Here is a 21,808-nt window from a genome sequence, read left to right as displayed (position 1 = left end):
GGGACTCTTTCCACTTCCATGCCATCAATGTGGATTGGAGGTGGGGTAGAGGCGTGCCTCCTGAAATCAACGATCATCTCCACCGTTTTTGCTGTGTTTAGGACCAGACCGTTCTCTCTGCACCAGCTGCATATGCTTTCGACCTGGTGGCGGTACGCCTTCTCGTCGTTTTTGGTGATGAGCCCTACAATGGTCGTGTCATCGGCAAATTTGATTACTTTTACCGAGTCTGACGTGGATTTGCAGTTGTTCGTATACAGAGAGAACAGAAACGGCGACAGGACGCAGCCTTGTGGGGCCCCTGTGTTGGTGATCCTAGGTTGTGAGGAGATGGAGCCTAACCTGACGACCTGGGACCTGTTGGTGAGGAAGTCCGTGATCCACAGGCGTAGGGTGGGGTGGACTCCTAGCGCAGCGAGATTGTCTTGAAGTATCTTAGAGCTGATGGTGGTGTTGAATGCTAAGCTGAAGTCCAGTAGGAGGATCCTGGCGTAGGAGTCCGGTCTATCCAGGTGATCATAGACGTGCTCCAAGCAGATGTTGATGGCGTCATTAGTGGACCTGTTCGCTCTGTACGCGAACTGGTGCGGGTCCAGCAGTCCCTCAGTAGAGTGCTTAAGGAGGGGTAGTACCATGCTTTCAAAAGCTTTCATGATCACGGATATAAGTGCCACGGACCTGAAGTTGTTGAGGTCGAGGATGCCCTGCTTTTTGGGGACAGGGATAATGGCAGACCTCTTGAAGCACGCGGGAACTTTGCCTTCCTGGAGCGACCTCGTGAAGATGGAAGAGAGGGTGGAAGCGAGCTGACGAGTACAAGTTTTCAGGCATGCTGGCGACACTCCGTCCGGACCTGAGGCTTTCCTGGCATTTAGCCTTAGCAAGTGTTTCAGTACATCCGTCTCCCTCACTGCCGGTGGGGGTGAGTAAGGGCCTAGGGCTACAGCTGTTTATTAGCGGCATGTATGTCCAAAGCACATAACCACTTTTAAAGACCTCATTCTGCACATAAAGACTTCTAGGAAAAGCTTGTTAGTGTCAGAGGAAGCTGCTGCGTCCCCAGAGACCAGAGAGAGAGCATGGAAGTCATCTTCATACCGTAGAAGATCGCGCCCGCAGGTGACGGCCCCCTTGATAACAAGCCCCTCGACATGTCCTGTAAATTGCTTCTTTTGCTCCCTGTGTATATTCTGTGACATGAAAGCCAGCAGTTCCCTCCTACAGCCAACCACAAGCTCGTATAGGAGATTGTTTAACCACTTAAGGACCACGGGCTTAAACTTAAAAGACCAGGCCATTTTTTACAAAATAGGCCACTGCAGCTTTCAGGGCGTGCTGCAGGGCCGCACAACTCAGCACACAAGTGATCCCCCATCTTTTCTGCCCACCAACAGAGCTTTCTGTTGGTGGGCTGTGATCGCTCTCCCAATGTTTGTTTATTTTTCTACAAATATTTTCTATTTTTATAATAAATTTCTTCTTTTTTTTTCTATTTCCCAATCCCTCCCTCTCCTAACCAGCCTATGACAGCAATCGGCTGCAAGGAGAGCTGACCAATCCGCTTAGGGAGAGGAAGAGTTGGCCAATCCAACCAGTCAATATACTGGGTATCACATACAGTACAGCACCTGTATCTGTTCATACATACAGGGGCGCCTTTACCTACTGACCACCCAGGCAGCGGCTTGGAGCGGCTTTGATGGGGAAGGCGCAATAAATTACTGTCAGTCCAAGGGGAAATAAAAATTCCTGTCCTGAAAGACCGTTGTAAGGGACTGGAGAGAAAAAGATTGTCTTCTGTTTTAAGAAGGCACATTACACCAAGCTTTGCTTTTGTAGTAGGAGGGCATTTGGTTCCTTTTATCCCCTATACATTCCTAGTAGCTTGGGTCACCCAGAGCTGCTTGGTTGCTCTGCTCTTTTCACAAATAGCCTTCTGCTAAGTCACTAAAGAATCATTCAGAGTTCAGAATTATAGATACTCCCTAAGAAGAAGGTGTCTCTGGCTTATAGCTGTTCTCTGGCCCTCCACAGAGGAGACAGTGACAGCGCCCTACCCCCAAATGTTACTGAGTCTGCAGAGGGAGTGAGACAAACAAACAAACAAACAAACAGTAAACTCTGCAGACAGCTGTGTGCTCTGCTAGAATGTCTGCATGTCTAGATGTCAGGACAATCGCCATGACTAGCTGTGGAGCGGTAGGATCATCTGATCCTCTCCCCTACACAGCCTGCACTTCTCCCTGAATTCAACAGGACAGTGTTTGAAGTGTGTAATGGACACAGTGGGGGTTGTAGGTTTTGTCTTTCATTGTGTGTGAGTGAATAGGAGGGCAGCATCTAAAGCTCAAACAATGATAATGGACATGTAAGCAATGTGTGTAATTACATCCATCACTACTTATAATTGAAGATGGCATAATAATGTATTTCCATTAATGCTGTCTGTTTGCCCTCTCTCTAATGCTATGTACCACCTCACGATTTTTCCAACGATTTTCCTGATGTTCATCAATTTTTTTTTTTGAGCGACAAGTAGTCATTTACACGATGTCATGACATCGCTTAGCGTTGTGTGGTGAAAAGTGACCGTCACTGAGGATCAAGTAAAGTACTGAGGTCGCTTGACTTCTCGTTTGCGCCCGTCCTGTAATGTCACGTGACATCTCACATACCCGCTGGCAGGAAGATGAATCGCTGGACGCTTGTCATGAGGGACACCTCGCTGGATCCATCTTCCTGTGTTGTTGCAGTCACTGTGGTGAGTGTGGAGCTTAACTTTGCTTGCCCTCACCCTCTGCTCATGCTCCCTCTCCCACTGTCTCCCTGACCAAACAACTGCTACTTGGGGAACAATGTGCACAATTATGTACACTAGTCTGAGCACTCTTCAGGGGAGCCAGTAGCATTTGGAACTATTATTGTGTATTTATGTAGCACTGACATCTTCAGCACTTTACAGAGTACATAGTCATGTCACTGACTGCTCACTGGAGCTTACAATTTCATCCCTACCATAGTCAAACTGTAATGTCCGACCATATTATTATCATGTATTTATATAGCACTGACATCTTCTGCAGTACTTTCTATAGCACTGACATCTTCTGCAGTACTTTACAGAGTACATAGTCATGTCACTGACTGTCCTCAGAGGAGCTCACAATCTAATCCTACCATAGTCATAGTCTAATGTCCTACCATATTATTATTATGTATTTATATAGCACTGACATCTTCTGCAGCACTTTACAGAGTACATAGTCATGTCACTGACTGTCCCCAGAGGAGCTCACAATCTAATCCTACCATAGTCATAGTCTAATGTCCTACCATATTATTATTATGTATTTATATAGCACTGACATCTTCTGCAGCACTGTAGAGAGTACATAGTGATGTCACTGACTGTCCTCAGAGGAGCTCACAATCTAACCCTACCATAGTCATAGTCTAATGTCCTACCATATTATTATTATTTATTTATATGGCACTGACATCTCCTGAAGCACTTTACAGAGTACATAGTCATGTCACTGACTGTCCTCAGAGGAGCTCACAATCTAACCCTACCATAGTCATAGTATAATGTCCTACCATATTATTATTGTTTATTTATATAGCACTGACATCTCCTGAAGCACTTTACAGAGTACATAGTCATGTCACTGACTGTCCTCAGAGGAGCTCACAGTCTAATCCCTACCATAGTTATAGTCTAATATTTTCAATATAGGATTGTTTTGGGGTAAACCAGTTGACTTATTAGTATGTTTTTTAGGATGCAGGAAATGTCTGAAGTGTCTGAAGACAGAAACTCCATGCAGATTTTGCCCTGGCCAATGTTCAAGCCTAGGACACTAAAATGCAGTAGTGGTACCCACTGAGCCTCTATTCTACTCATAGATATCTGCTCATCCATGTCATCAATTCTGACCCTCTACTAACCTTCCTCCCTCCATTCTACTTCTCTTCTCTTGTATCACTTACACTACAAACACACTGCTTATCTCCAGAATGGATTATGAATCAAACTATTAGCCCCAGTGCACACCAAAACCGCTAGCAGATCCTCAAAACGCTAGCGGTTTTGGAGCAGATTTCAGAGCGATTCTAGGCATGTTTAGAGACATTTTCTAAACATGCCGAGCGTTTTTGTGAAGCAGATTACAAATATTGTTACAGTAAAAGCTGTTACTGAACAGCTTCTGTAACAAATACGCCTGGAAAACTGCTCTGATCTAGCGTTTTTTCAGAGCGGTTTGCATTTTTCCTATACTTTATATTGAGGCAGAATCGCTTCTGCAAACCGCAAATGTGCAGCAGGAGGCACGTTTGCGGTTTGCTAAAAACCTCAAACCGCTGGTGTGCATCATCCCATTGAAATACATTAGCCAAGCGTTTTCACAGACAGATGTGGTTGGCGGATCGCTGCTAAAACCGCTCGGTGTGCACTGGGCCTTAAACCACCTTACCTTATCAGCCCTTCAATGTCATGATATACTCACTACAGTCCTACCCTAACAGGTGGTAACATATTTGCATATCTCATAATGTTTGTGAAAAATTATTTTGAAAGTAAGAATGTCTTGCTTGATAATCCATTCTTGCAATGTGACTGCCATTGGAACTTGTAGTGTGGATGCTGTATTTATTTGAGGTGCATACTGGCAGCATGTGCTGTATGGCATACAATGCTGATCATCCACAAGGCAAACTTAGGCAGCTGCCTAGGGTCTAGAGAGAGTTTAGGGGCCTGGTGGTTGCTAGCCCCCACCAAATCTAACTAAATAAGCCAGGTGACCATCAGTGGAGGGCAAAGTGTTATCTTGCCTAGGGCCCCATTTCATAGTTATCCCTCTCTGATGGCTTATATCATGTGTGAAGTGTTCTATAATGTATATGATTTTTGTTTTATATTTTATGGGGGGGGGGGGGGCGGGCGCCACAGGATTTCTTGCCTGGAGTGACAAGAAGGCAGGCGCCCCTGCATACATAGCACCAGTATATGATGTTTTTTTTTTATTTTTATTTGGTGTGTGTTGGAAGAGGGGTAGTCTTATATGGTGAGTACATCCCAAACTCTATATTTTAAATGGAAAAGTTGGGGGATCATGTTGTACGCCTAGTCGTCTTATACGCCGGAATATACGGTGGAACAAGTATTTATCTACTTATATATGTGTTTTTTTCCTGTGATAGTATGGCTGTCCTTGCTGCTTTAAAGGAATACTGTAGGGGGGTCGGGGGAAAATGAGTTGAACTTACCCGAGGCTTCTAATGGTCCCCCGCAGACACCCTGTGCCTGCGCAGCCGCTCACCGATGCTCCGGCCCCGCCTCCTGTTCACTTCTGGAATCTCAGACTTTAAGGTCTGAAAACCACTGCGCCTGCATTGCCGTGTCCTCGCTCCCGCTGATGGCCCCAGGAGTGTACTGCGCAGGCACAGACCATACTGGGCTTGTGCTATACGCTACTGGTGACATCAGTGGGAACAAGGAAACGGCAACAAAGGCGCAGTGATTTTCAGACTTAGTCTGAAATTCCAGAAGTGAACCGGAGGCGGGACCGGAGCATTGGGGAGTGGCTGCGCGGGCACAGGATGTCTGCGGGGGACCATTAGAAGCCCTGGGTAAGTTCAACTCATTTTCCCCCGACCCCCCTACAGTGTTCCTTTAAGTGCTCTGCTACATTCTGCACAGGAAATGTGTGGTTGGGTTGGCACTTTAAATAGTGCGTGCCCACTGCAGATATGGGTAAATCACAAAGTTTTGCGTTACCCAATGTCCTACTTGAAATGTCATTATTGGTCAGTTAGTATGTTGTCAAACAATCTGAGTTGAGAGACAGAATAATCGTTTTCTTCTCATACTCTTCTTTCACCTCCCATCGATTTTTCCCTGGTAACCGCGCAGTTCCGTGAAGTAGAATACACTTAGCAATCAATAACGCAGCTCTTAAAACTTGCAGGCAGTTTGCTGCTGTGTGTTTGTTATCACTGCTTTGTGGATAAACATGTCCTTGGTGGGGATGGAGGAATATCGATGCCGGGAATGGATCGCTTGTAGGACAGGCAGCTTTGAGCAGGACGCTATTTTATCCAACAGAATGACAGTAAAACTTCAGCAAAGTGGCCCGATGTTTCCTGACACCGCTCGCGTCTTTATTTCTGTAGAAAGGCAATCACATCTCCAGTAGGGGCATGATTGTAAACTGAAGATTTCTCTCAAAAATTCTTTTCAGTTTACAATCTTACTTTTTCTTCAGTTTTCTTCTTCAAGGGGATATTCATAAGGATTCTGATCAGGGGCGTAACAATCAGGGGCGTAACAATAGACCCTGCAAGGAATGCAGCCACCGGGGGGCTCAGACATCTCAGGGGGCCCTGTGGGGGGGGGGGGGTACGTTTATTTTCCTTGACCTGAGAGACTGACAACTAAGGGCACACAGAGAAAAAAAAACTTTTGCTCTCTGCACAATTGTTCTAATGACTGCATCTGCTCAGCCACTGATAAGGAATCATACAAAGTTTTGCAGACAAAGATTTGTAGACAGTCACTATTCAGTGTGCAGCAGGGTCTTGTGTACAGCGCCAAGCCCCCAACCTCTCTACCCCCTTCCCAAGTCCCGTGTACTGTAGTGATGCTGGAGAAGTCTGCAGAGCCAGTTCTGCTGCATCAGGGATGGACAGAGTGAGTGTAATAAGCCGAGGCTGGGAGCACATTAGTCTGTCGGTTTTCTGTATGCGTTTCCTGCCCACCATGTGTGTCTGTATGTGTGACAACATGCACGTTGTATTACAAGCTAATGTAATTGAAAGAGGAAAATGCCTGCTTCACTGCTGTCTGTATTTGTCTGCATGGGGAAAACACATTCAAGTGTGCACTCGTCAATTGAATAACATTGGTTCTCAGTTTACCTGTGCAGAAAGGGGAGGGGGGGGGGGGAGGGCATCCACAGTTTTGCAGGGAGCCCAGTGATTTCTAGCTAGGCCCCTGATTCTGATTTGATGACAGCTTTACACCACTTTTTTAACTCTCCGATTTTAAAATTCAGATTGTCTCTTTAACATTGCTTACTTTATAAAGGGGCACTCTGATTTTTTTTTACATTGTAAATTGGCACTTAAAGTGAACCAGAGACGAAGCACCCTCATGTATTTTACCATGTATATCAGTGGGAACATTAGAGAAAACACCTACCCTGCTCTCTGTTTCATTCTTTCATTTCATTCATTCATTCTTTCGTTCAAGGGGTGGGGAGGGGGGAAAAAAGGGAAGGAGAGAGGAGGAGAGGGATGGGGAAGGGGGAGAAGGGTGGAGAGGATATCTGGAGGTGGAGGATGAGCCCAGTGTGAGAACTTATTATAAATTGTGCTCGAGGCAGATATTCAGCCCTTCTGGATGTAGAGTCCTGAGTTTAAAAACCCAGTACATCTCTCGTGCTTTGAGTCTTTCCTTTCTGTTCTGAACATCTGGGGGTATGTACTCAATTGGACAAACTTTTATTCCTTTGTGGTCTTGATTGTGTATTTCCTTGCAGTGTCTTGATAATCCATGTTTGATGAATCCCTTATTAATGTTTCGCCGGTGTTGTCCCCATCTTGCCCTCAGTTGTTGTGTGGTTCGCCCTACATATTGTAGGCCACATTCGCATGTGAGTAGGTAGATAATGTAGTCTGATGAACAGTCCATCCTATGTGTGATGTTATAGATATCACCAGATATCACCTGTAATCGTGGACTCAAAGGTCTTTTGGTGGTTGTGTATCATCTGGCAGCATAGGCACATCTTTTGTTTACATTTCTGAACTCCTGGATCCTCTTGTTCTTTAGGGCAGGGGTCCCCAACCTTTTTAAGCCTGGGGCCCACTATCCTGACCAAACTTTTCTCTGTGGCCCCCCGGGGGGAGGGGGGCGTGGTTAGTGGCGGCGGCAGCCCCCCCCTCTTTTCCCTGATTTTGAGTGTAGTATATAGGTAAGTAGGAATCTAGGTATAGTTGCCCCCAGTATAGGTAGCTAACACAGTTGCCCCTGTATAAGGACTATAGTTGCCTCAGTATAGTTAGTTAGGTAGTATAGTTACCCCAATATAGTTAGTATAGTTACCCCAGTATAGTTAGTACAGTTACCCCAGTATAGCAAGTACAGTTACCCCAGTATAGTTAGCACAGTTACCCCAGTATAGCAAGTACAGTTACCACACTATAGCTAGTACAGTTACCACAGTATAGCAAGTACAGTTACCACAGTATAGCAAGTACAGTTACCACACTATAGCAAGTACAGTTACCACAGTATAGCTAGTACAGTTACCACAGTATAGCAAGTACAGTTACCACAGTATAGCAAGTACAGTTACCACACTATAGCAAGTACAGTTACCACAGTATAGCAAGTACAGTTACCACAGTATAGCTAGTACAGTTACCACAGTATAGCAAGTACAGTTACCACAGTATAGCAAGTACAGTTACCACACTATAGCAAGTACAGTTACCACACTATAGCAAGTACAGTTACCACAGTATAGCTAGTACAGTTACCACAGTATAGCAAGTACAGTTGCCACAGTATAGCAAGTACAGTTACCACAGTATAGCAAGTACAGTTACCACAGTATAGCAAGTACAGTTACCACAGTATAGCTAGTACAGTTACCACAGTATAGCTAGTACAGTTACCACAGTATAGCAAGTACAGTTGCCACAGTATAGCAAGTACAGTTACCACAGTATAGCAAGTACAGTTACCACAGTATAGCAAGTACAGTTACCACAGTATAGCAAGTACAGTTACCACACTATAGCAAGTACAGTTACCACACTATAGCAAGTACAGTTACCACAGTATAGCTAGTACAGTTACCACAGTATAGCAAGTACAGTTGCCACAGTATAGCAAGTACAGTTGCCACAGTATAGCAAGTACAGTTACCACAGTATAGCAAGTACAGTTACCACAGTATAGCAAGTACAGTTACCACAGTATAGCTAGTACAGTTACCACAGTATAGCTAGTACAGTTACCACAGTATAGCAAGTACAGTTGCCACAGTATAGCAAGTACAGTTACCACAGTATAGCAAGTACAGTTACCACAGTATAGCAAGTACAGTTAGCCCAGTATAGCAAGTACAGTTACCACAGTATAGCAAGTACAGTTACCACAGTATAGCTAGTACAGTTACCACAGTATAGCAAGTACAGTTACCACAGTATAGCAAGTACAGTTAGCCCAGTATAGCAAGTACAGTTACCACAGTATAGCAAGTACAGTTACCACAGTATAGCAAGTACAGTTACCACAGTATAGCAAGTACAGTTACCACAGTATAGCAAGTACAGTTACCACAGTATAGCTAGTACAGTTACCACAGTATAGCAAGTACAGTTGCCACAGTATAGCAAGTACAGTTACCACAGTATAGCAAGTACAGTTACCACAGTATAGCAAGTACAGTTACCACAGTATAGCAAGTACAGTTACCACAGTATAGCTAGTACAGTTACCACAGTATAGCAAGTACAGTTACCACAGTATAGCTAGTACAGTTACCACAGTATAGCAAGTACAGTTACCACAGTATAGCTAGTACAGTTACCACAGTATAGCAAGTACAGTTACCACAGTATAGCAAGTACAGTTAGCCCAGTATTGCAAGTACAGTTAGCCCAGTATAGCAAGTACAGTTAGCCCAGTATAGCAAGTACAGTTACCACAGTATAGCAAGTACAGTTAGCCCAGTATAGCAAGTACAGTTAGCCCAGTATAGCAAGTACAGTTAGCCCAGTATAGCAAGTACAGTTAGCCCAGTATAGCAAGTACAGTTACCACAGTATAGCAAGTACAGTTACCACAGTATAGCAAGTACAGTTACCACAGTATAGCTAGTACAGTTACCACAGTATAGCAAGTACAGTTACCACAGTATAGCAAGTACAGTTACCACAGTATAGCAAGTACAGTTACCACAGTATAGCAAGTACAGTTACCACAGTATAGCAAGTACAGTTACCACAGTATAGCAAGTACAGTTACCACAGTATAGCAAGTACAGTTACCACAGTATAGCAAGTACAGTTGCCACAGTATAACAAGTACAGTTAGCCCAGTATAGCAAGTACAGTTAGCCCAGTATAGCAAGTACAGTTACCACAGTATAGCAAGTACAGTTACCACAGTATAGCAAGTACAGTTACCACAGTATAGCAAGTACAGTTAGCCCAGTATAGTTAGCCCAGTATACCTAGTACAGTTAGCCCAGTATAGTTAGCCCAGTATAGCAAGTACAGTTAGCCCAGTATACCTAGTACAGTTAGCCCAGTATAGTTAGCCCAGTATAGCAAGTACAGTTAGCCCAGTATAGCAAGTACAGTTAGCCCAGTGTAGCCAGTACAGTTAGCCCAGTAGTTACCCCAGTATAGCTGCCCCAGTGTAGCTAGCAGAGGTACCCTCTCCCCCCCGCGGCCGCCGCTCCTGTTACCTTATGTGCGGGCGTCCGCTTCCTTCCTGATATTCCTCCAGCCTCGGTTCTCCTCTTCGCAGCATGTCGTATTACAGCAGCGCTTCCTGCGCGGCTGCTGTAAGGAAGGGAAGGAGGCGGGGTAGCGGCTTCCTGTAGCGGCAATACGCATCACCGTTACTATGGGAACCGCTGTCCCGGCTCCCTTGGCTCCATACAGCAGCCGCGCAGGAAGCGCTGCTGTAATACGACATGCTGCGAAGAGGAGAGCCGCAGCTGAGGGAATATAAGGAAGGAAGCGGCCGCCCGCTCATAAGGTAACAGGAGCGGCGGCCGCGGGGGGAGAGGGAGAAGCCGCGGCCCCCCAGAAATCTGCCCAAGGACCCCCAGGGGGCCACGGCCCCCAGGTTGGGGACCCATGCTTTAGGGGACCCTTTTGATTTGGTGTTTTTCAGTTTGCTAGGGGCCAATTCATTCTTCAGGGTTTTAGCCCTTCTAAAAATGCAGTGTGGTTCCTCATTTATTTTGCGTTGTCTATCGTGCTAAAATAAACCTTCTTAACCTTTTATCAAGTGGCGTCTCTTTGTATAAAGAGGACACCTAATACACCACACAGGCGCCTCCTATCCCCTTCGGAAAACGATCTTGTATTACCCCACTCGTGGGGTTCTTCGTGACCTACGAGAAGCGAAGCCTTTTTCTAAGGAGCAGCGACCAACGATTATAAAGACCGAGTGGGGACGGGACTTCCCTACACGCCCATACAAGTGGTTGCCTTAAAGCAACCTACACTTGTGAGTATATTTATTCTTAATCTTAATTTCCTTATCTGAGGATAATACACCATAAGGGCTCCTGGTACCCTGCGGGTTTTTTCTTTTCTTCTCTCTACACTGACCAGGTTTTGAACTAGTCCATCTCCTCATGGGGGATTATCAGGGTTTGCCTTGTTTTCTACAGCATTTTCTGAATAGCAGTTGCAAAGTCTAACTGACAAAATAGCGTGCAAGTGAACAGGGAAGCTGGCTGGTATCTTACTATTGTTCAGGAAATGCTGTTGAAAACAAAGAAAACCCTGAGAATCCCCCATGAGGAGATGGACTGGCCCAAAACCTGTTGGTTCTGTAAGATATTGACTGCTGATTTTTTTGCTGTAGTGGTACTTTAGGGCCTGAGCCCACAGGGTGCTGCCTCAGGAGGCTTACGCTCTAAATTAAATTCCAGTAAAAAGGGACTTTAGTGAAAATAACGTGATCAAAAAAGGGTTTGCTCATCTTAAATTCTTTCCTCATCCTGATTTAAATTCTGAAATTTACCGCAGATGGTGACATTTTTAGCCCCGGCGTCAGTTGTAGCTCTATGGAATGTTTGCTTACTGAGAATTTCGAATTCAGTACAAAATATGCCTGGGCTTCTGGAATGTTCTGGGAGGAGAAATCTGTGTAGCTAAATAGCCTAGGCTAAGAATCAGGGGGGGGGGGGGTACATACCAATATACAGCAATATATCTTGCTGATGCTGAAACCAGAAAAATGACCGTAAATAACTTACTGCATTCTGCTATTTGTCACTGCAGTGCCTCTTTAAAGGGACACTTAAGTAAAAAAAAAAAAAGTTTTACTCAGCCCGCTGCAGCTGTCCGGTGCCCTCGCCTTCTCCCTCCGATCCTCCTGGCCCCACCGGCAGCCACTTCCTGTTTCGGTGACAGGAGCTGACAGGCTGGGGACGCGAGTGATTCTTTGCATTCCTGGCCACAATAGCGCCATCTATGCTGCTATAGCATATATCATATACCATATAGCAGCATAGAGGGTGCTAATGTGTCTGGGAACGCGAAGAATCACTCGCGCCCCCAGCCTGTCAGCTCCTGTCACCGAAACAGGAAGTGGCTGCCGGCGGGGCCAGGAGGATCGGAGGGAGACGGCGAGGGTACCGGACAGCTGCAGGGGGCTATTGGAAGCCCTAGGTGAGTAAAACTCATTTTTTTTGTTTGACTTAAGTGTCCCTTTAAAGGGGCACTATTGTGACATTTTTTTAAATTTAAAATACGTGTAAAGACATGCCAATGAGAAGTACGTTTGCTCCAGAGTAAAATGAGTCGTAAATTACTTTTCTCCTATGTTGCTGTCACTTACAGCAGGTAGTAGAAATCTGACAGAAGTGACAGGTTTTGGACTAGTCCATCTCTTCATGGGGGATTCTCAGCAAGGCTTTTATTCTTTATAAAGACATTCCTTGTGATAAGGATTTATGCAATGAGGCTGTCCCGCCTCCCTGCTCGCCTCACATTTTTGGGCAGTTGCACTGAGCAACTGCCATTCACTAAGTAAGTGCTTTTGAAAATGAACAATTCCTGGAGAATCCCCTATGAGGAGATGGGCTAGTCGAAAACCTGTCGGTTCTACCAGACATCTCCTACCTACTGTAAGTGCCAGCAACATAAGAGAAAAGTTATTTTTGGCTCATTTTACTCTGGAAGAAACTTATTTCTTATTAAAAAATTCCCTGCTTTGGAAGGTAGAGGCAGACAATATACTCATGTTGCAAATAGACAGTTATTGATTGTGAATATGTATAGGAAGTTCCTGGAAACAAATCCTACTCATGTAGTTAGATCTCCATTACCCATCTCTTGGAATTATCATGATTGTTGTAGAGAATCCTCTGATGAATACGTTAATGTCTTGTCTCTCCTCAGGTGCTGGGACCTCAGTGCAGGCAATTTAAAGTGGATCATTCAAGGTCCAATTCTGGCTGCTACAGTGGTGAGTGATAACTAACGATATATGCAATCATAGTAATATGATGAGATCCGTCCACCTATTTGCTTGTTATTGGCAGCACCATGGTGGCAACTTTCCCCGCAGCTATTTTTCAGCTCAAATTACCAGAGTGTACCCCACCATGTTCCTAATCTTACCCACAACCCCTTCTTAGCCTACCATTAACCTTACACACCCCATTGTCCTAGCATAACCCTAACCCTTCATACGCTGCCCTGTGCTTAGCCCTAACCTCATCCTTCATCCTGTGCCAAACCCTAATATGACCCCGATTTCAAAGCTTAAAGGGACTCCAAGCACCTCTCATGGGCATGCCTTTAAGACTCCGACCAGTACTGCAAAGTACTTAAAGAGACACTGAAGCGGAAAAAAAAACTATGATATTATGATTTATATGTGTAGTACAGCTAAGAAATAAAACATTAAGATCAGATACATCAATCTAATTGTTTCCAGTACAGGAAGAGTTAAGAAACTCCAGTTATCTCTATACAAAAAAGCCATTATCTCTACAACTTTCAAAAGTCGTGGAGAGGGCTGTTTTCTGACTTTTATTATCTCAACTGTTAGTTAACTATTTACTTTTCCTCTGGCAGAGGAGAGGTCATTAGTTCACAGACTGCTCTGAAAGAATCATTTTGAATGCTGAGTGTTGTGTAATCTGCACATATTAGAGAATGATGCAATGTTAAAAAAACACTATATACCTGAAAATAAAAATATGAGAATATTTTCTTTGCTGCTAATCTTCTAGTAATTATTCATAGTACACAACCAATTCATTATATCTCATATTTTTTTTCGCTTCAGTGTCTCTTAAAAGATGCATACCATTCTGTAGCTTGTGCTCTCCTCTTTCATTTGATGCCTGAATCGCCGTTCTACACCAAATAGTTTTAGTTTGATTTCAATTTAAAAATCGTGGCTGCCATCTTGGCTATGTTATAACCTCCGGGTCACCCCTGTCTTCTCTGTTAGAGAGGTGCATCACTGAATGAAGGAGGAAGAGGAAGTGACACGCATGGCCATTACAAGAGGCTCCTCCAGAGGGGTCATAGCACGACTTTGTTGGAGGTCGTCTGGCTTAAAGGCATGCCCATGAGAGGTGCTCAGAGTCCCTTTAACACTTTAACACTGTTCTCTGCACAGCCCTATGCCTAAAGGTGGCCACACACCATACAATTTTTAAAATATCTGTTCAATTCAAGAATTGCAATCAATTTTTCTGACTGATTGTAACATTTCAAAAATCTGACCTATGTACCACACACCTATGTTCAATTTTTCCCCCAATTATGATAAAAATGATTGGAAACTCTGAGGAAATTGCTAGGGTGTGTATATTAATAAATTGTCAATCTAACACACACCATGCAATCTTTAGAAAAATTGAAGAAAAATTTCCAGCATTCCGGATCCATAGAAAACGGAAAATCCGATCGGATTTTTCAGTCGAATGACAAAAAGATTTTTTTTCGAGAGATCCAATCATATTTATCGAATTTCTGTAAAATCTGATCATTTTATTGTATCGTGTGTGGCCACCTTAATATAAATCCCCCCCACCCACCCTTTGCAATAATTAGCCCTACTCATCCTCAGTTCTGTTCCGTTCCTAATTCTTTCTGTTCTAATACCTTGTTATTCCTTTCTTCATCCCTAACCTCCCCAGAGCCCTGACCTTTGACCTACCCCTAACACACTCTGAAACCGTGACCTCCCAACCACACCTATCGCCTTCCCTGCCAGACTAGGGATAATCGTATCATCTAATTACAATGGCGTATATTTTCACAATTATGCCCACGTAATATGATTTGTAAATTCAATTGATTTTGTGTAATCATTCGTAATTTAGCGTCATTTTTCGCATAATTTTCATTTTGCATAGATGTCATTTCACATCGAAATTCGCATTTACAATGCAAAATCATAATACGAAATTACGGGAAAAATCGTAATTAACTTTGTAATTGTAATCATTTGTAAGGTCGCGTAATTTTGTGCCAACTTTACTGGTGAATAGTAAAATTCTCACACATGCTGTTGCTACCAAAATTGCTCATCACTATTCCAGACAGAATAACCATAGAAACTTTGGTTCAAAACTATCCACGTCCTTCTGAAACGAAGCTTCGCCTAGTTTCCCGTCTGGTGGGCAGCGGTCACCATTGAGCCAAACCTACGAGGCGTACGAGAGGAATCGGCGCAGGAGACTTGGGTGCAGGATTCAGGCGGTATATGGCTGATCCTGCTGCTGCACAAGTCCCGGCCGTGTTAATTACTATTCCACCTCCAGGCCGCCATGGATAGTGGGGAATGAAATAATTCCTTCGGCTTCCAGCAATTGCTGGAAGCCGAATTATTATTATTATGTTTTAAAAGTAACTTCAGCTTCGTCATCTGACGGCGCTGAAGTTACTCTCCCTGTGCTTGCTATAGCTGTAATTCCTATTACGGCCTATGGTGGCGCCAAGTCTCCAGCGCTGGTTTCAGCGTGTTATAACTATGAGAAGGATTGTAGCCAAACCCAGTCTTCCTTTTTTTTCTTTTTTTTTACATTCCCGCTTTGCATACTGTTTACTTTGATCAAGAAACAATTAACCTTTTCTCCTGGCAGGAACACATTGTTAGTTAATATGAGCAGCATCTGGGCCTGTCACTTCTCAGCCATTGTTTTCTAGTATTTATGATATGCCTCTTGATGAAGAACATTAAAATAGGAGGACAAATGTCAAATAAGAACACTGACTCAGCTTAGAACAAAGCCGCAGTAATGACAATGTCTGAGTTGTTTTCCTTTTAAAATAAATTCATTTGCAGATGCTGTCTAAAGATGTTTGCAGCTGGAGGCAGCTTACCATACTCATCAGAGGGCCTCTCAGTCCTGCAATGTCCACCATCAGTTGTTAAAGAGGAACTCCGGTGAAAAGAATTTAATTAAAAAAAAAAAGTGCTTAATTTCTACAATAATGAAGTATAAATTATTTAGTTAGTGTTTGCTCATTGTAAAATCTTTCCTCTCCCTGATTTACATTTAGACGTTTATCGCATGGTGACATTTTTACTGCTGGCAGGTGATGTCAGTGGAAGTAGCTGCTGCTTGCTTTTTCTGGCAGTTGTAAACAGCTGTTATTTCCCACAATGCAACAAGGCTCCCACTGTGTGATGTCAGGAACTCAGAGCTGTGAGGCGCTGACATCACACTGTGGGAGGGGTTTCACCACAAAATCAGCCATACAGAGCTCCCTGATGATTTGTTTGAGGAAATGAATAGATTTCTCATGGGAAAGGGGGTATCAGCTACTGATTGGGATAAGGTTCAGTTCTTGTTTATAGTTGCTCTTTAATTGCTCAAGGACATAAGAATGGCCCAGATACAGCAAGACCCCCAATATCCGTCACAGGCAGAGACTGCCTCATGCTTCGTATGTCTGCTTGCCGGTTGGTTGAGCAACCAACCTGCCAAAATAGCACAAACCTCCTCCCTCCTTAACAGTGCAGCAGAAGCAACCTACCGGTCCTCTGGGCGCCATCTCCTACACTTCCTGTATCTCCCAGCGACTTTTATGTGTCCTCTGTTCCCGGCTTCCGAAGCGTGCATGTGACTCAATAGTCACATGACATGCCGGGAATCGTACATGGACACAGGGAAGCTGCTGGGATCTACAGGAAATGTGGTAGACGGCGCCCAGAGGATCGGTAAGTAGCACAACCCCTCCCCCTGATGCAGGTCACATGACAAGTGTAAAAGACAGCACCTGAAGGATCAGGAAGTTGCTTCTGTTGCACACAAGCTCTGCACATTACAAAAGGACTGTCCCCATTGTTCCACCACAGGCATGCCAGTTAGTTGAGACTTATGCTGGGAATACACGGTTCGTTTTTGCCTTCGTTTAAACCTTCGATTCGTTCGGTAAACGAATCGAGTGTTGAAAACGTATGTGAAAATAGTCATAATCTCATTATAGTTTCGATTAATAGACCCCAAAAACGAACGACTAGTGATCGAACATGTTTGATATTATCTCTCTTTATCCATCTAATCGAGCCATTGGTAGGCTTGATGGCTGTTCAGATCGATTATACATTCGTTTTTGCTAGTCCGTCCCTGTAAAAAGGGATTTTCGTTTCGTTTCTTTGCAGCCTTCGATCATTGGAAAAACGAAACCATCAGAATCGGAAAAAAAAACTAAACCGTGGGTGGTGATATTAACCGTATGACTGATTATTTCGGGATCGAAAAGGACAAAAGGCACAATCGAAACGAAGGTTTAAACGAAGGCAAAAACGAACCGTGTATTCCCAGCATTACGGATGCCTGGGTTACAGATAACAGGGGTTTTACTGTATATACATAAAGTCCTCTACCTGGTTCATTGGGCATAAATAAAGTATATAGAAACATTTCAGTGAGATACTAAAGCTGAACAGAGGTATAAGGGAGAAACTGTATAACATCAATCTTTACTTTTAAATTAAAGTATATTTAGGGCTGTTTATTTCCAAAGGCAATTGAGGCCATCGCCTGGAGCACTGTTGGCTGTCATGGGCGCCAATGGATTGCACACTGTCTAAAGGTGGCCACTAATGGTGCAATTTCCAGCGAAAAATCGTTCGAGCGATCAGGAATTCTGATCGGACGAAAAATCGTTCACTGCACCATCAACTAACCAATCATTGCTTCCTCACACGACCAACAAGAAAATCCAAATTTTGGCTTGACGAAAATCCAGTCGGACGATTGTTTTTATAATCGTTCATTATCGATTTTGCCCATCAACTGAGATTATTTACAACCAATCCGATCAGAATTTCTGATCGCTCGAACGATTTTTTTGCTAAAAATTGGATCATTAGTGGCCACCTTTACACTCACCATTTTGTCCCCTGCTGCGCTCGTTCGTCACACCCACTGTGTCCTCCTTCATTCAGATTATTTAGAATTAGCCTTTGGTCTTCTTCTTTTCTATGATTTGTTTAATCCAAACTATGTTTGATGAAGGACTATATTTTTTAGCAGTTCCAGTAGTCTCTCTTTCTGCTCTTTTTTAGAATCCAAAAATATTTTTGTTGTAGATAACAATTACTATTTTAAACCTTGAGGCCTGATACCTACTACAAAGCGCTATTGTTAATTGAAATCACTAGCGTTTTTTAATGAGCATTTTGTAAGCATTTTCTGGCAATTTTGGTAGCGATTTTAAAAAGTGTAAGTGTTTTGCAAGCGATTGTGTAGCGATTTGCGATTAGCGTTTTTAATTCAGATTGGTCCTTTCAATTAATTTTTTATTTTTTTACAGTGTGAAGTAATTTAAAAACGCTAGCAAATTGCTCTGTGTAGGTTTTGACGAGCGATTACGCCAGCGTTTATATACTTTACATTGCAGACACGCTAAAAATGCTGCATATCCTGCGTTTGCGATTTTGGTAATCGCAATCACTCCAGTGGAATTTGGCCCATCCATAAACATTAGCTGAGCGTTTAGGGAAATTGCCAGCGGTTTGAAAACCTCCTTAAACTCTCAAAAAAATCGCTCCAGTGGGTTCCAGCCCTCAAACCTTGTTTTTATACTGACTACAGCTACTTCCTTTAGGTTTCAGCAAAACATGGCCTAAGACAAATTTTTGTTCCTCTTAGTTTTGAGTCACAGAACAGTTTTGGACCTCTACATGGAACACATTTCTTCCTGCAAAATATTATCTGTCTTGGTGTGCAGATGAGCGGGTGAAGCGAGATTTATAGGACGCCCTTGTTTATGGCGTTTGCCGTTGTCCCTGGAGATTAAACATCTATTTCTCTTTAGACTCTGTAACCTTCAGGTGACCAATCTGTAAAAGCATTCCCTCTGGTTTAATTCAGGCTGATTCGTGTTGACTTTCATAGATTCTTTATCATTCTATTTTTCCTGGATTCTGGGACATCTGATAATTGCTCATGTCTTTTAGATCAAGCTGCAAGGCATTTCATCTTCCCATCTTCGTACTTCACCAATTTTTTTTCAAGTGACTTTCATGGCCGTGTTTACATGCATTGCTCGTCAACACGTCACCCAGTAGTACGCCAAGGGGACGCAGAGGCTGTGGCCACGCTATGGCCCCTGGAAAAGAGGCACATGGGGGGCCAAGACTTTTTCTTGTGTTCGGACTATTTAGTAGCCAATTAGATGTGCAGGATTTGTCACCTGGTTGGATAAGACAGTAGTAATCATTTCTGTTTCTGGATATAACAGTGGATTTGTATATGGGAATCCACTGAAGGGGGAAGCAGCAGGTTTTTTAGAGATGTGCCCATGAAAAAGTGAAACCACAAGGGATTGCTTTGGAGCCCTGCCCTTTAGAGGTGCGGCCATGAAAAAGGTAAGCCACAAGGGATTGCTTTTTAGCCCTGCCCTTTTTATGAAAACGAATTACTGGACCTATAATGTCTATAAGAACCATAAAGCTATGAATAATAAATGGCAATGTATCAGTGATGTGTTCAAAGGTCTGGTAAGGAAACGGCAACACTTTTTGGCAGCACTTTGTAAACCCTTTTGAGCCATAGAAAATGTCTTCTCATTTATCTCTGTTAAAGGAAACGAGTCTCCTGTTATCAGCACCAACTAAACTTCAGCCATTCTGAGAACTTCATTGGCTGGAAACTCAATACTTCTGATGAAGGCGTTTGTGTTCTGTCCTCTCTGCTGTCCTGCGTTTGTATTCTACCCTGATCTGATTCTCCCATTGTACTGTGGCAGACTTTCTTCCCTTATCTTACTTCCTTCTCCCAGCTCTGTAGTGCAGAAGATTTCAGAACTTCAGAACCACTTTGTCATTGTCAGACCTGAGACCCTCAGTTCAGATCGTCGTGATATAGTTTCCAAGGGGTGCAGAAAAGGAATTTTGGTTAAATTCACGGCAGCTGCCATCTTTATTCCCTTTGTTCAGAAAATACAGGTGAAAATCACTTGGCTTCAGCATTGTCTGAGACCCACAGCTTGAGAAAGTATGACAGACACAGAACATTTATATTGCGCTTTTCTCCTGGCGGACTCAAACAGCCAGAGCTGCAGCCCCTAGGACGCGCTCTGTGGTAGCAGTAGCAGTGTTGGGGAGTCTTGCCCAAGGTCTCCTCACTGAATAGGTGCTGGCTTACTGAACAGGAAGCACCGAGGTTTAAACTCAGGTCTCATGTGTCAGAGGCTGAACCCTTAAAGGACTCACAAGGCCAAAAAAGAAATGAAGTCTTACTTACCTTGGGCTTCTTCCAGCCTCTAGAAGTCAGTTGGGTCCCTCAGCACAGCTCCGATCCTCTCCGGGGTCCTGCTGGCAGCCTGTAAAGACCGCCGACCCCCTATGGGTTGGCGCCTTCTGCACATTTGTGGCCCTGCTCCCGCCCCATACGCTAATGCGCCCACGTCACTGGGAGCTTTCTGCGTCGGCTTCTGATTACACACCTGCGCATGTGGAAAAGGCACCGACCCATAGGGGGTCAACAATCTTTACAGGCTGCCAGGGGGACTCCGGAGGGGATCAAAGCTGCATTGTGGGACCCAAATGAATTTTAGGGGCTGGAAAAAGCCCCAGGTAAGTAAGACTTCATTTCTTTTTTGGCCTTGTGAGTCCTTTAACCTCCTTGGCGGTAATCCCGAGCTAAGGTTGGGGCAGAAAACCGCAGCTAAGAGTGGTAATCCCGACTTCTGCTTGAGGTAGTCGCCGGGAGGTCTGTGCAGAGCAATGCGCACAGCGGGCGGTTTTACATACCACCCGGGTGATCCCGACGTCGGACGCTCCTCCGGGGCTCTGCTTCCTACTTGGAAGATCACCGGCTGTCGTCATGACGACAGCCGGCTATTTCACTTTAGAGTTGCAGCACCACCTGGAGGATGGAGGCATAACTGCAGGGCTGGAGCCAGGGAGGGATTGAAACACTGCTGCAGATCTCCATGGAAGCATGATTTTTTTCCAGGTATTAGGGTCTGAAAGCATGCAAAAAAATTGTACCGTTTTTAGACACTAAAATCTGGAAAGAATCATAACGCCAAGGGGGTTAACCAGTACACTATCTAGCCACTGCTGAAGCCAAGGGATATTGGTGCTTTATGAACACAAGATATTAATACAACGTCTTTGTGTAGCCTTTTTTCTATATTTCCAGTACAGTACATGATTTTCTTTCCCGTTGGTTAATGTAAATGACTAATAGAGTCATTCATTATAGAAAAAATGACATAGAACCTTTAACAGATTTTATAGCAGATGTGTAATGAAGGCTTGGAGAGACGTGGGCACAGTCAATTAAACTTCTCTTGACTGACAGTAAATTCATTCATAATTATGGCCCCTATTGCCTAGGAGCGGGTACACTGCCGAGGAGACCTGTTTTGTTTGTTGTAGAATACAATTGTATGGTGTGTAGTCGTCCTCCCCTGAAACCGGTTGCCTGCAACCAGGAACCTACAAAACCTCTGTCATCCCACAACTGCCATCCAAAAACTGCAATCATCCATGTTGTAATCTAGATCTTCATATACACCCCCCAGGGTCCCAGGCCTACCATGTTAACTTATCTATATAGAA

The 21,808-nt window shown here is 43.9% G+C and overlaps 1 protein-coding gene across 2 annotated transcripts in view; it reads left to right on the top strand.

Moving 5' to 3' along the window:
- PTH1R (parathyroid hormone 1 receptor) overlaps positions 1 to 21,808 on the top strand; it is a 452,655-nt gene that overhangs the window by 414,533 nt on the left and 16,314 nt on the right. For both annotated transcript variants that reach the window (XM_068235179.1, XM_068235181.1), the window contains exon 9: positions 13,162 to 13,228. In XM_068235179.1, coding sequence (XP_068091280.1) covers positions 13,162 to 13,228 — 67 coding nt within the window. The remainder of the gene's footprint in view (positions 1 to 13,161; positions 13,229 to 21,808) is intronic.

This window comes from Hyperolius riggenbachi, chromosome 5 (assembly GCF_040937935.1).
Source record: "Hyperolius riggenbachi isolate aHypRig1 chromosome 5, aHypRig1.pri, whole genome shotgun sequence".
NCBI lineage: Eukaryota > Metazoa > Chordata > Amphibia > Anura > Hyperoliidae > Hyperolius > Hyperolius riggenbachi.
The sequence above is the reverse complement of the archived record's forward strand: the minus strand, read 5'-3'. Positions and strand labels throughout refer to the sequence as shown.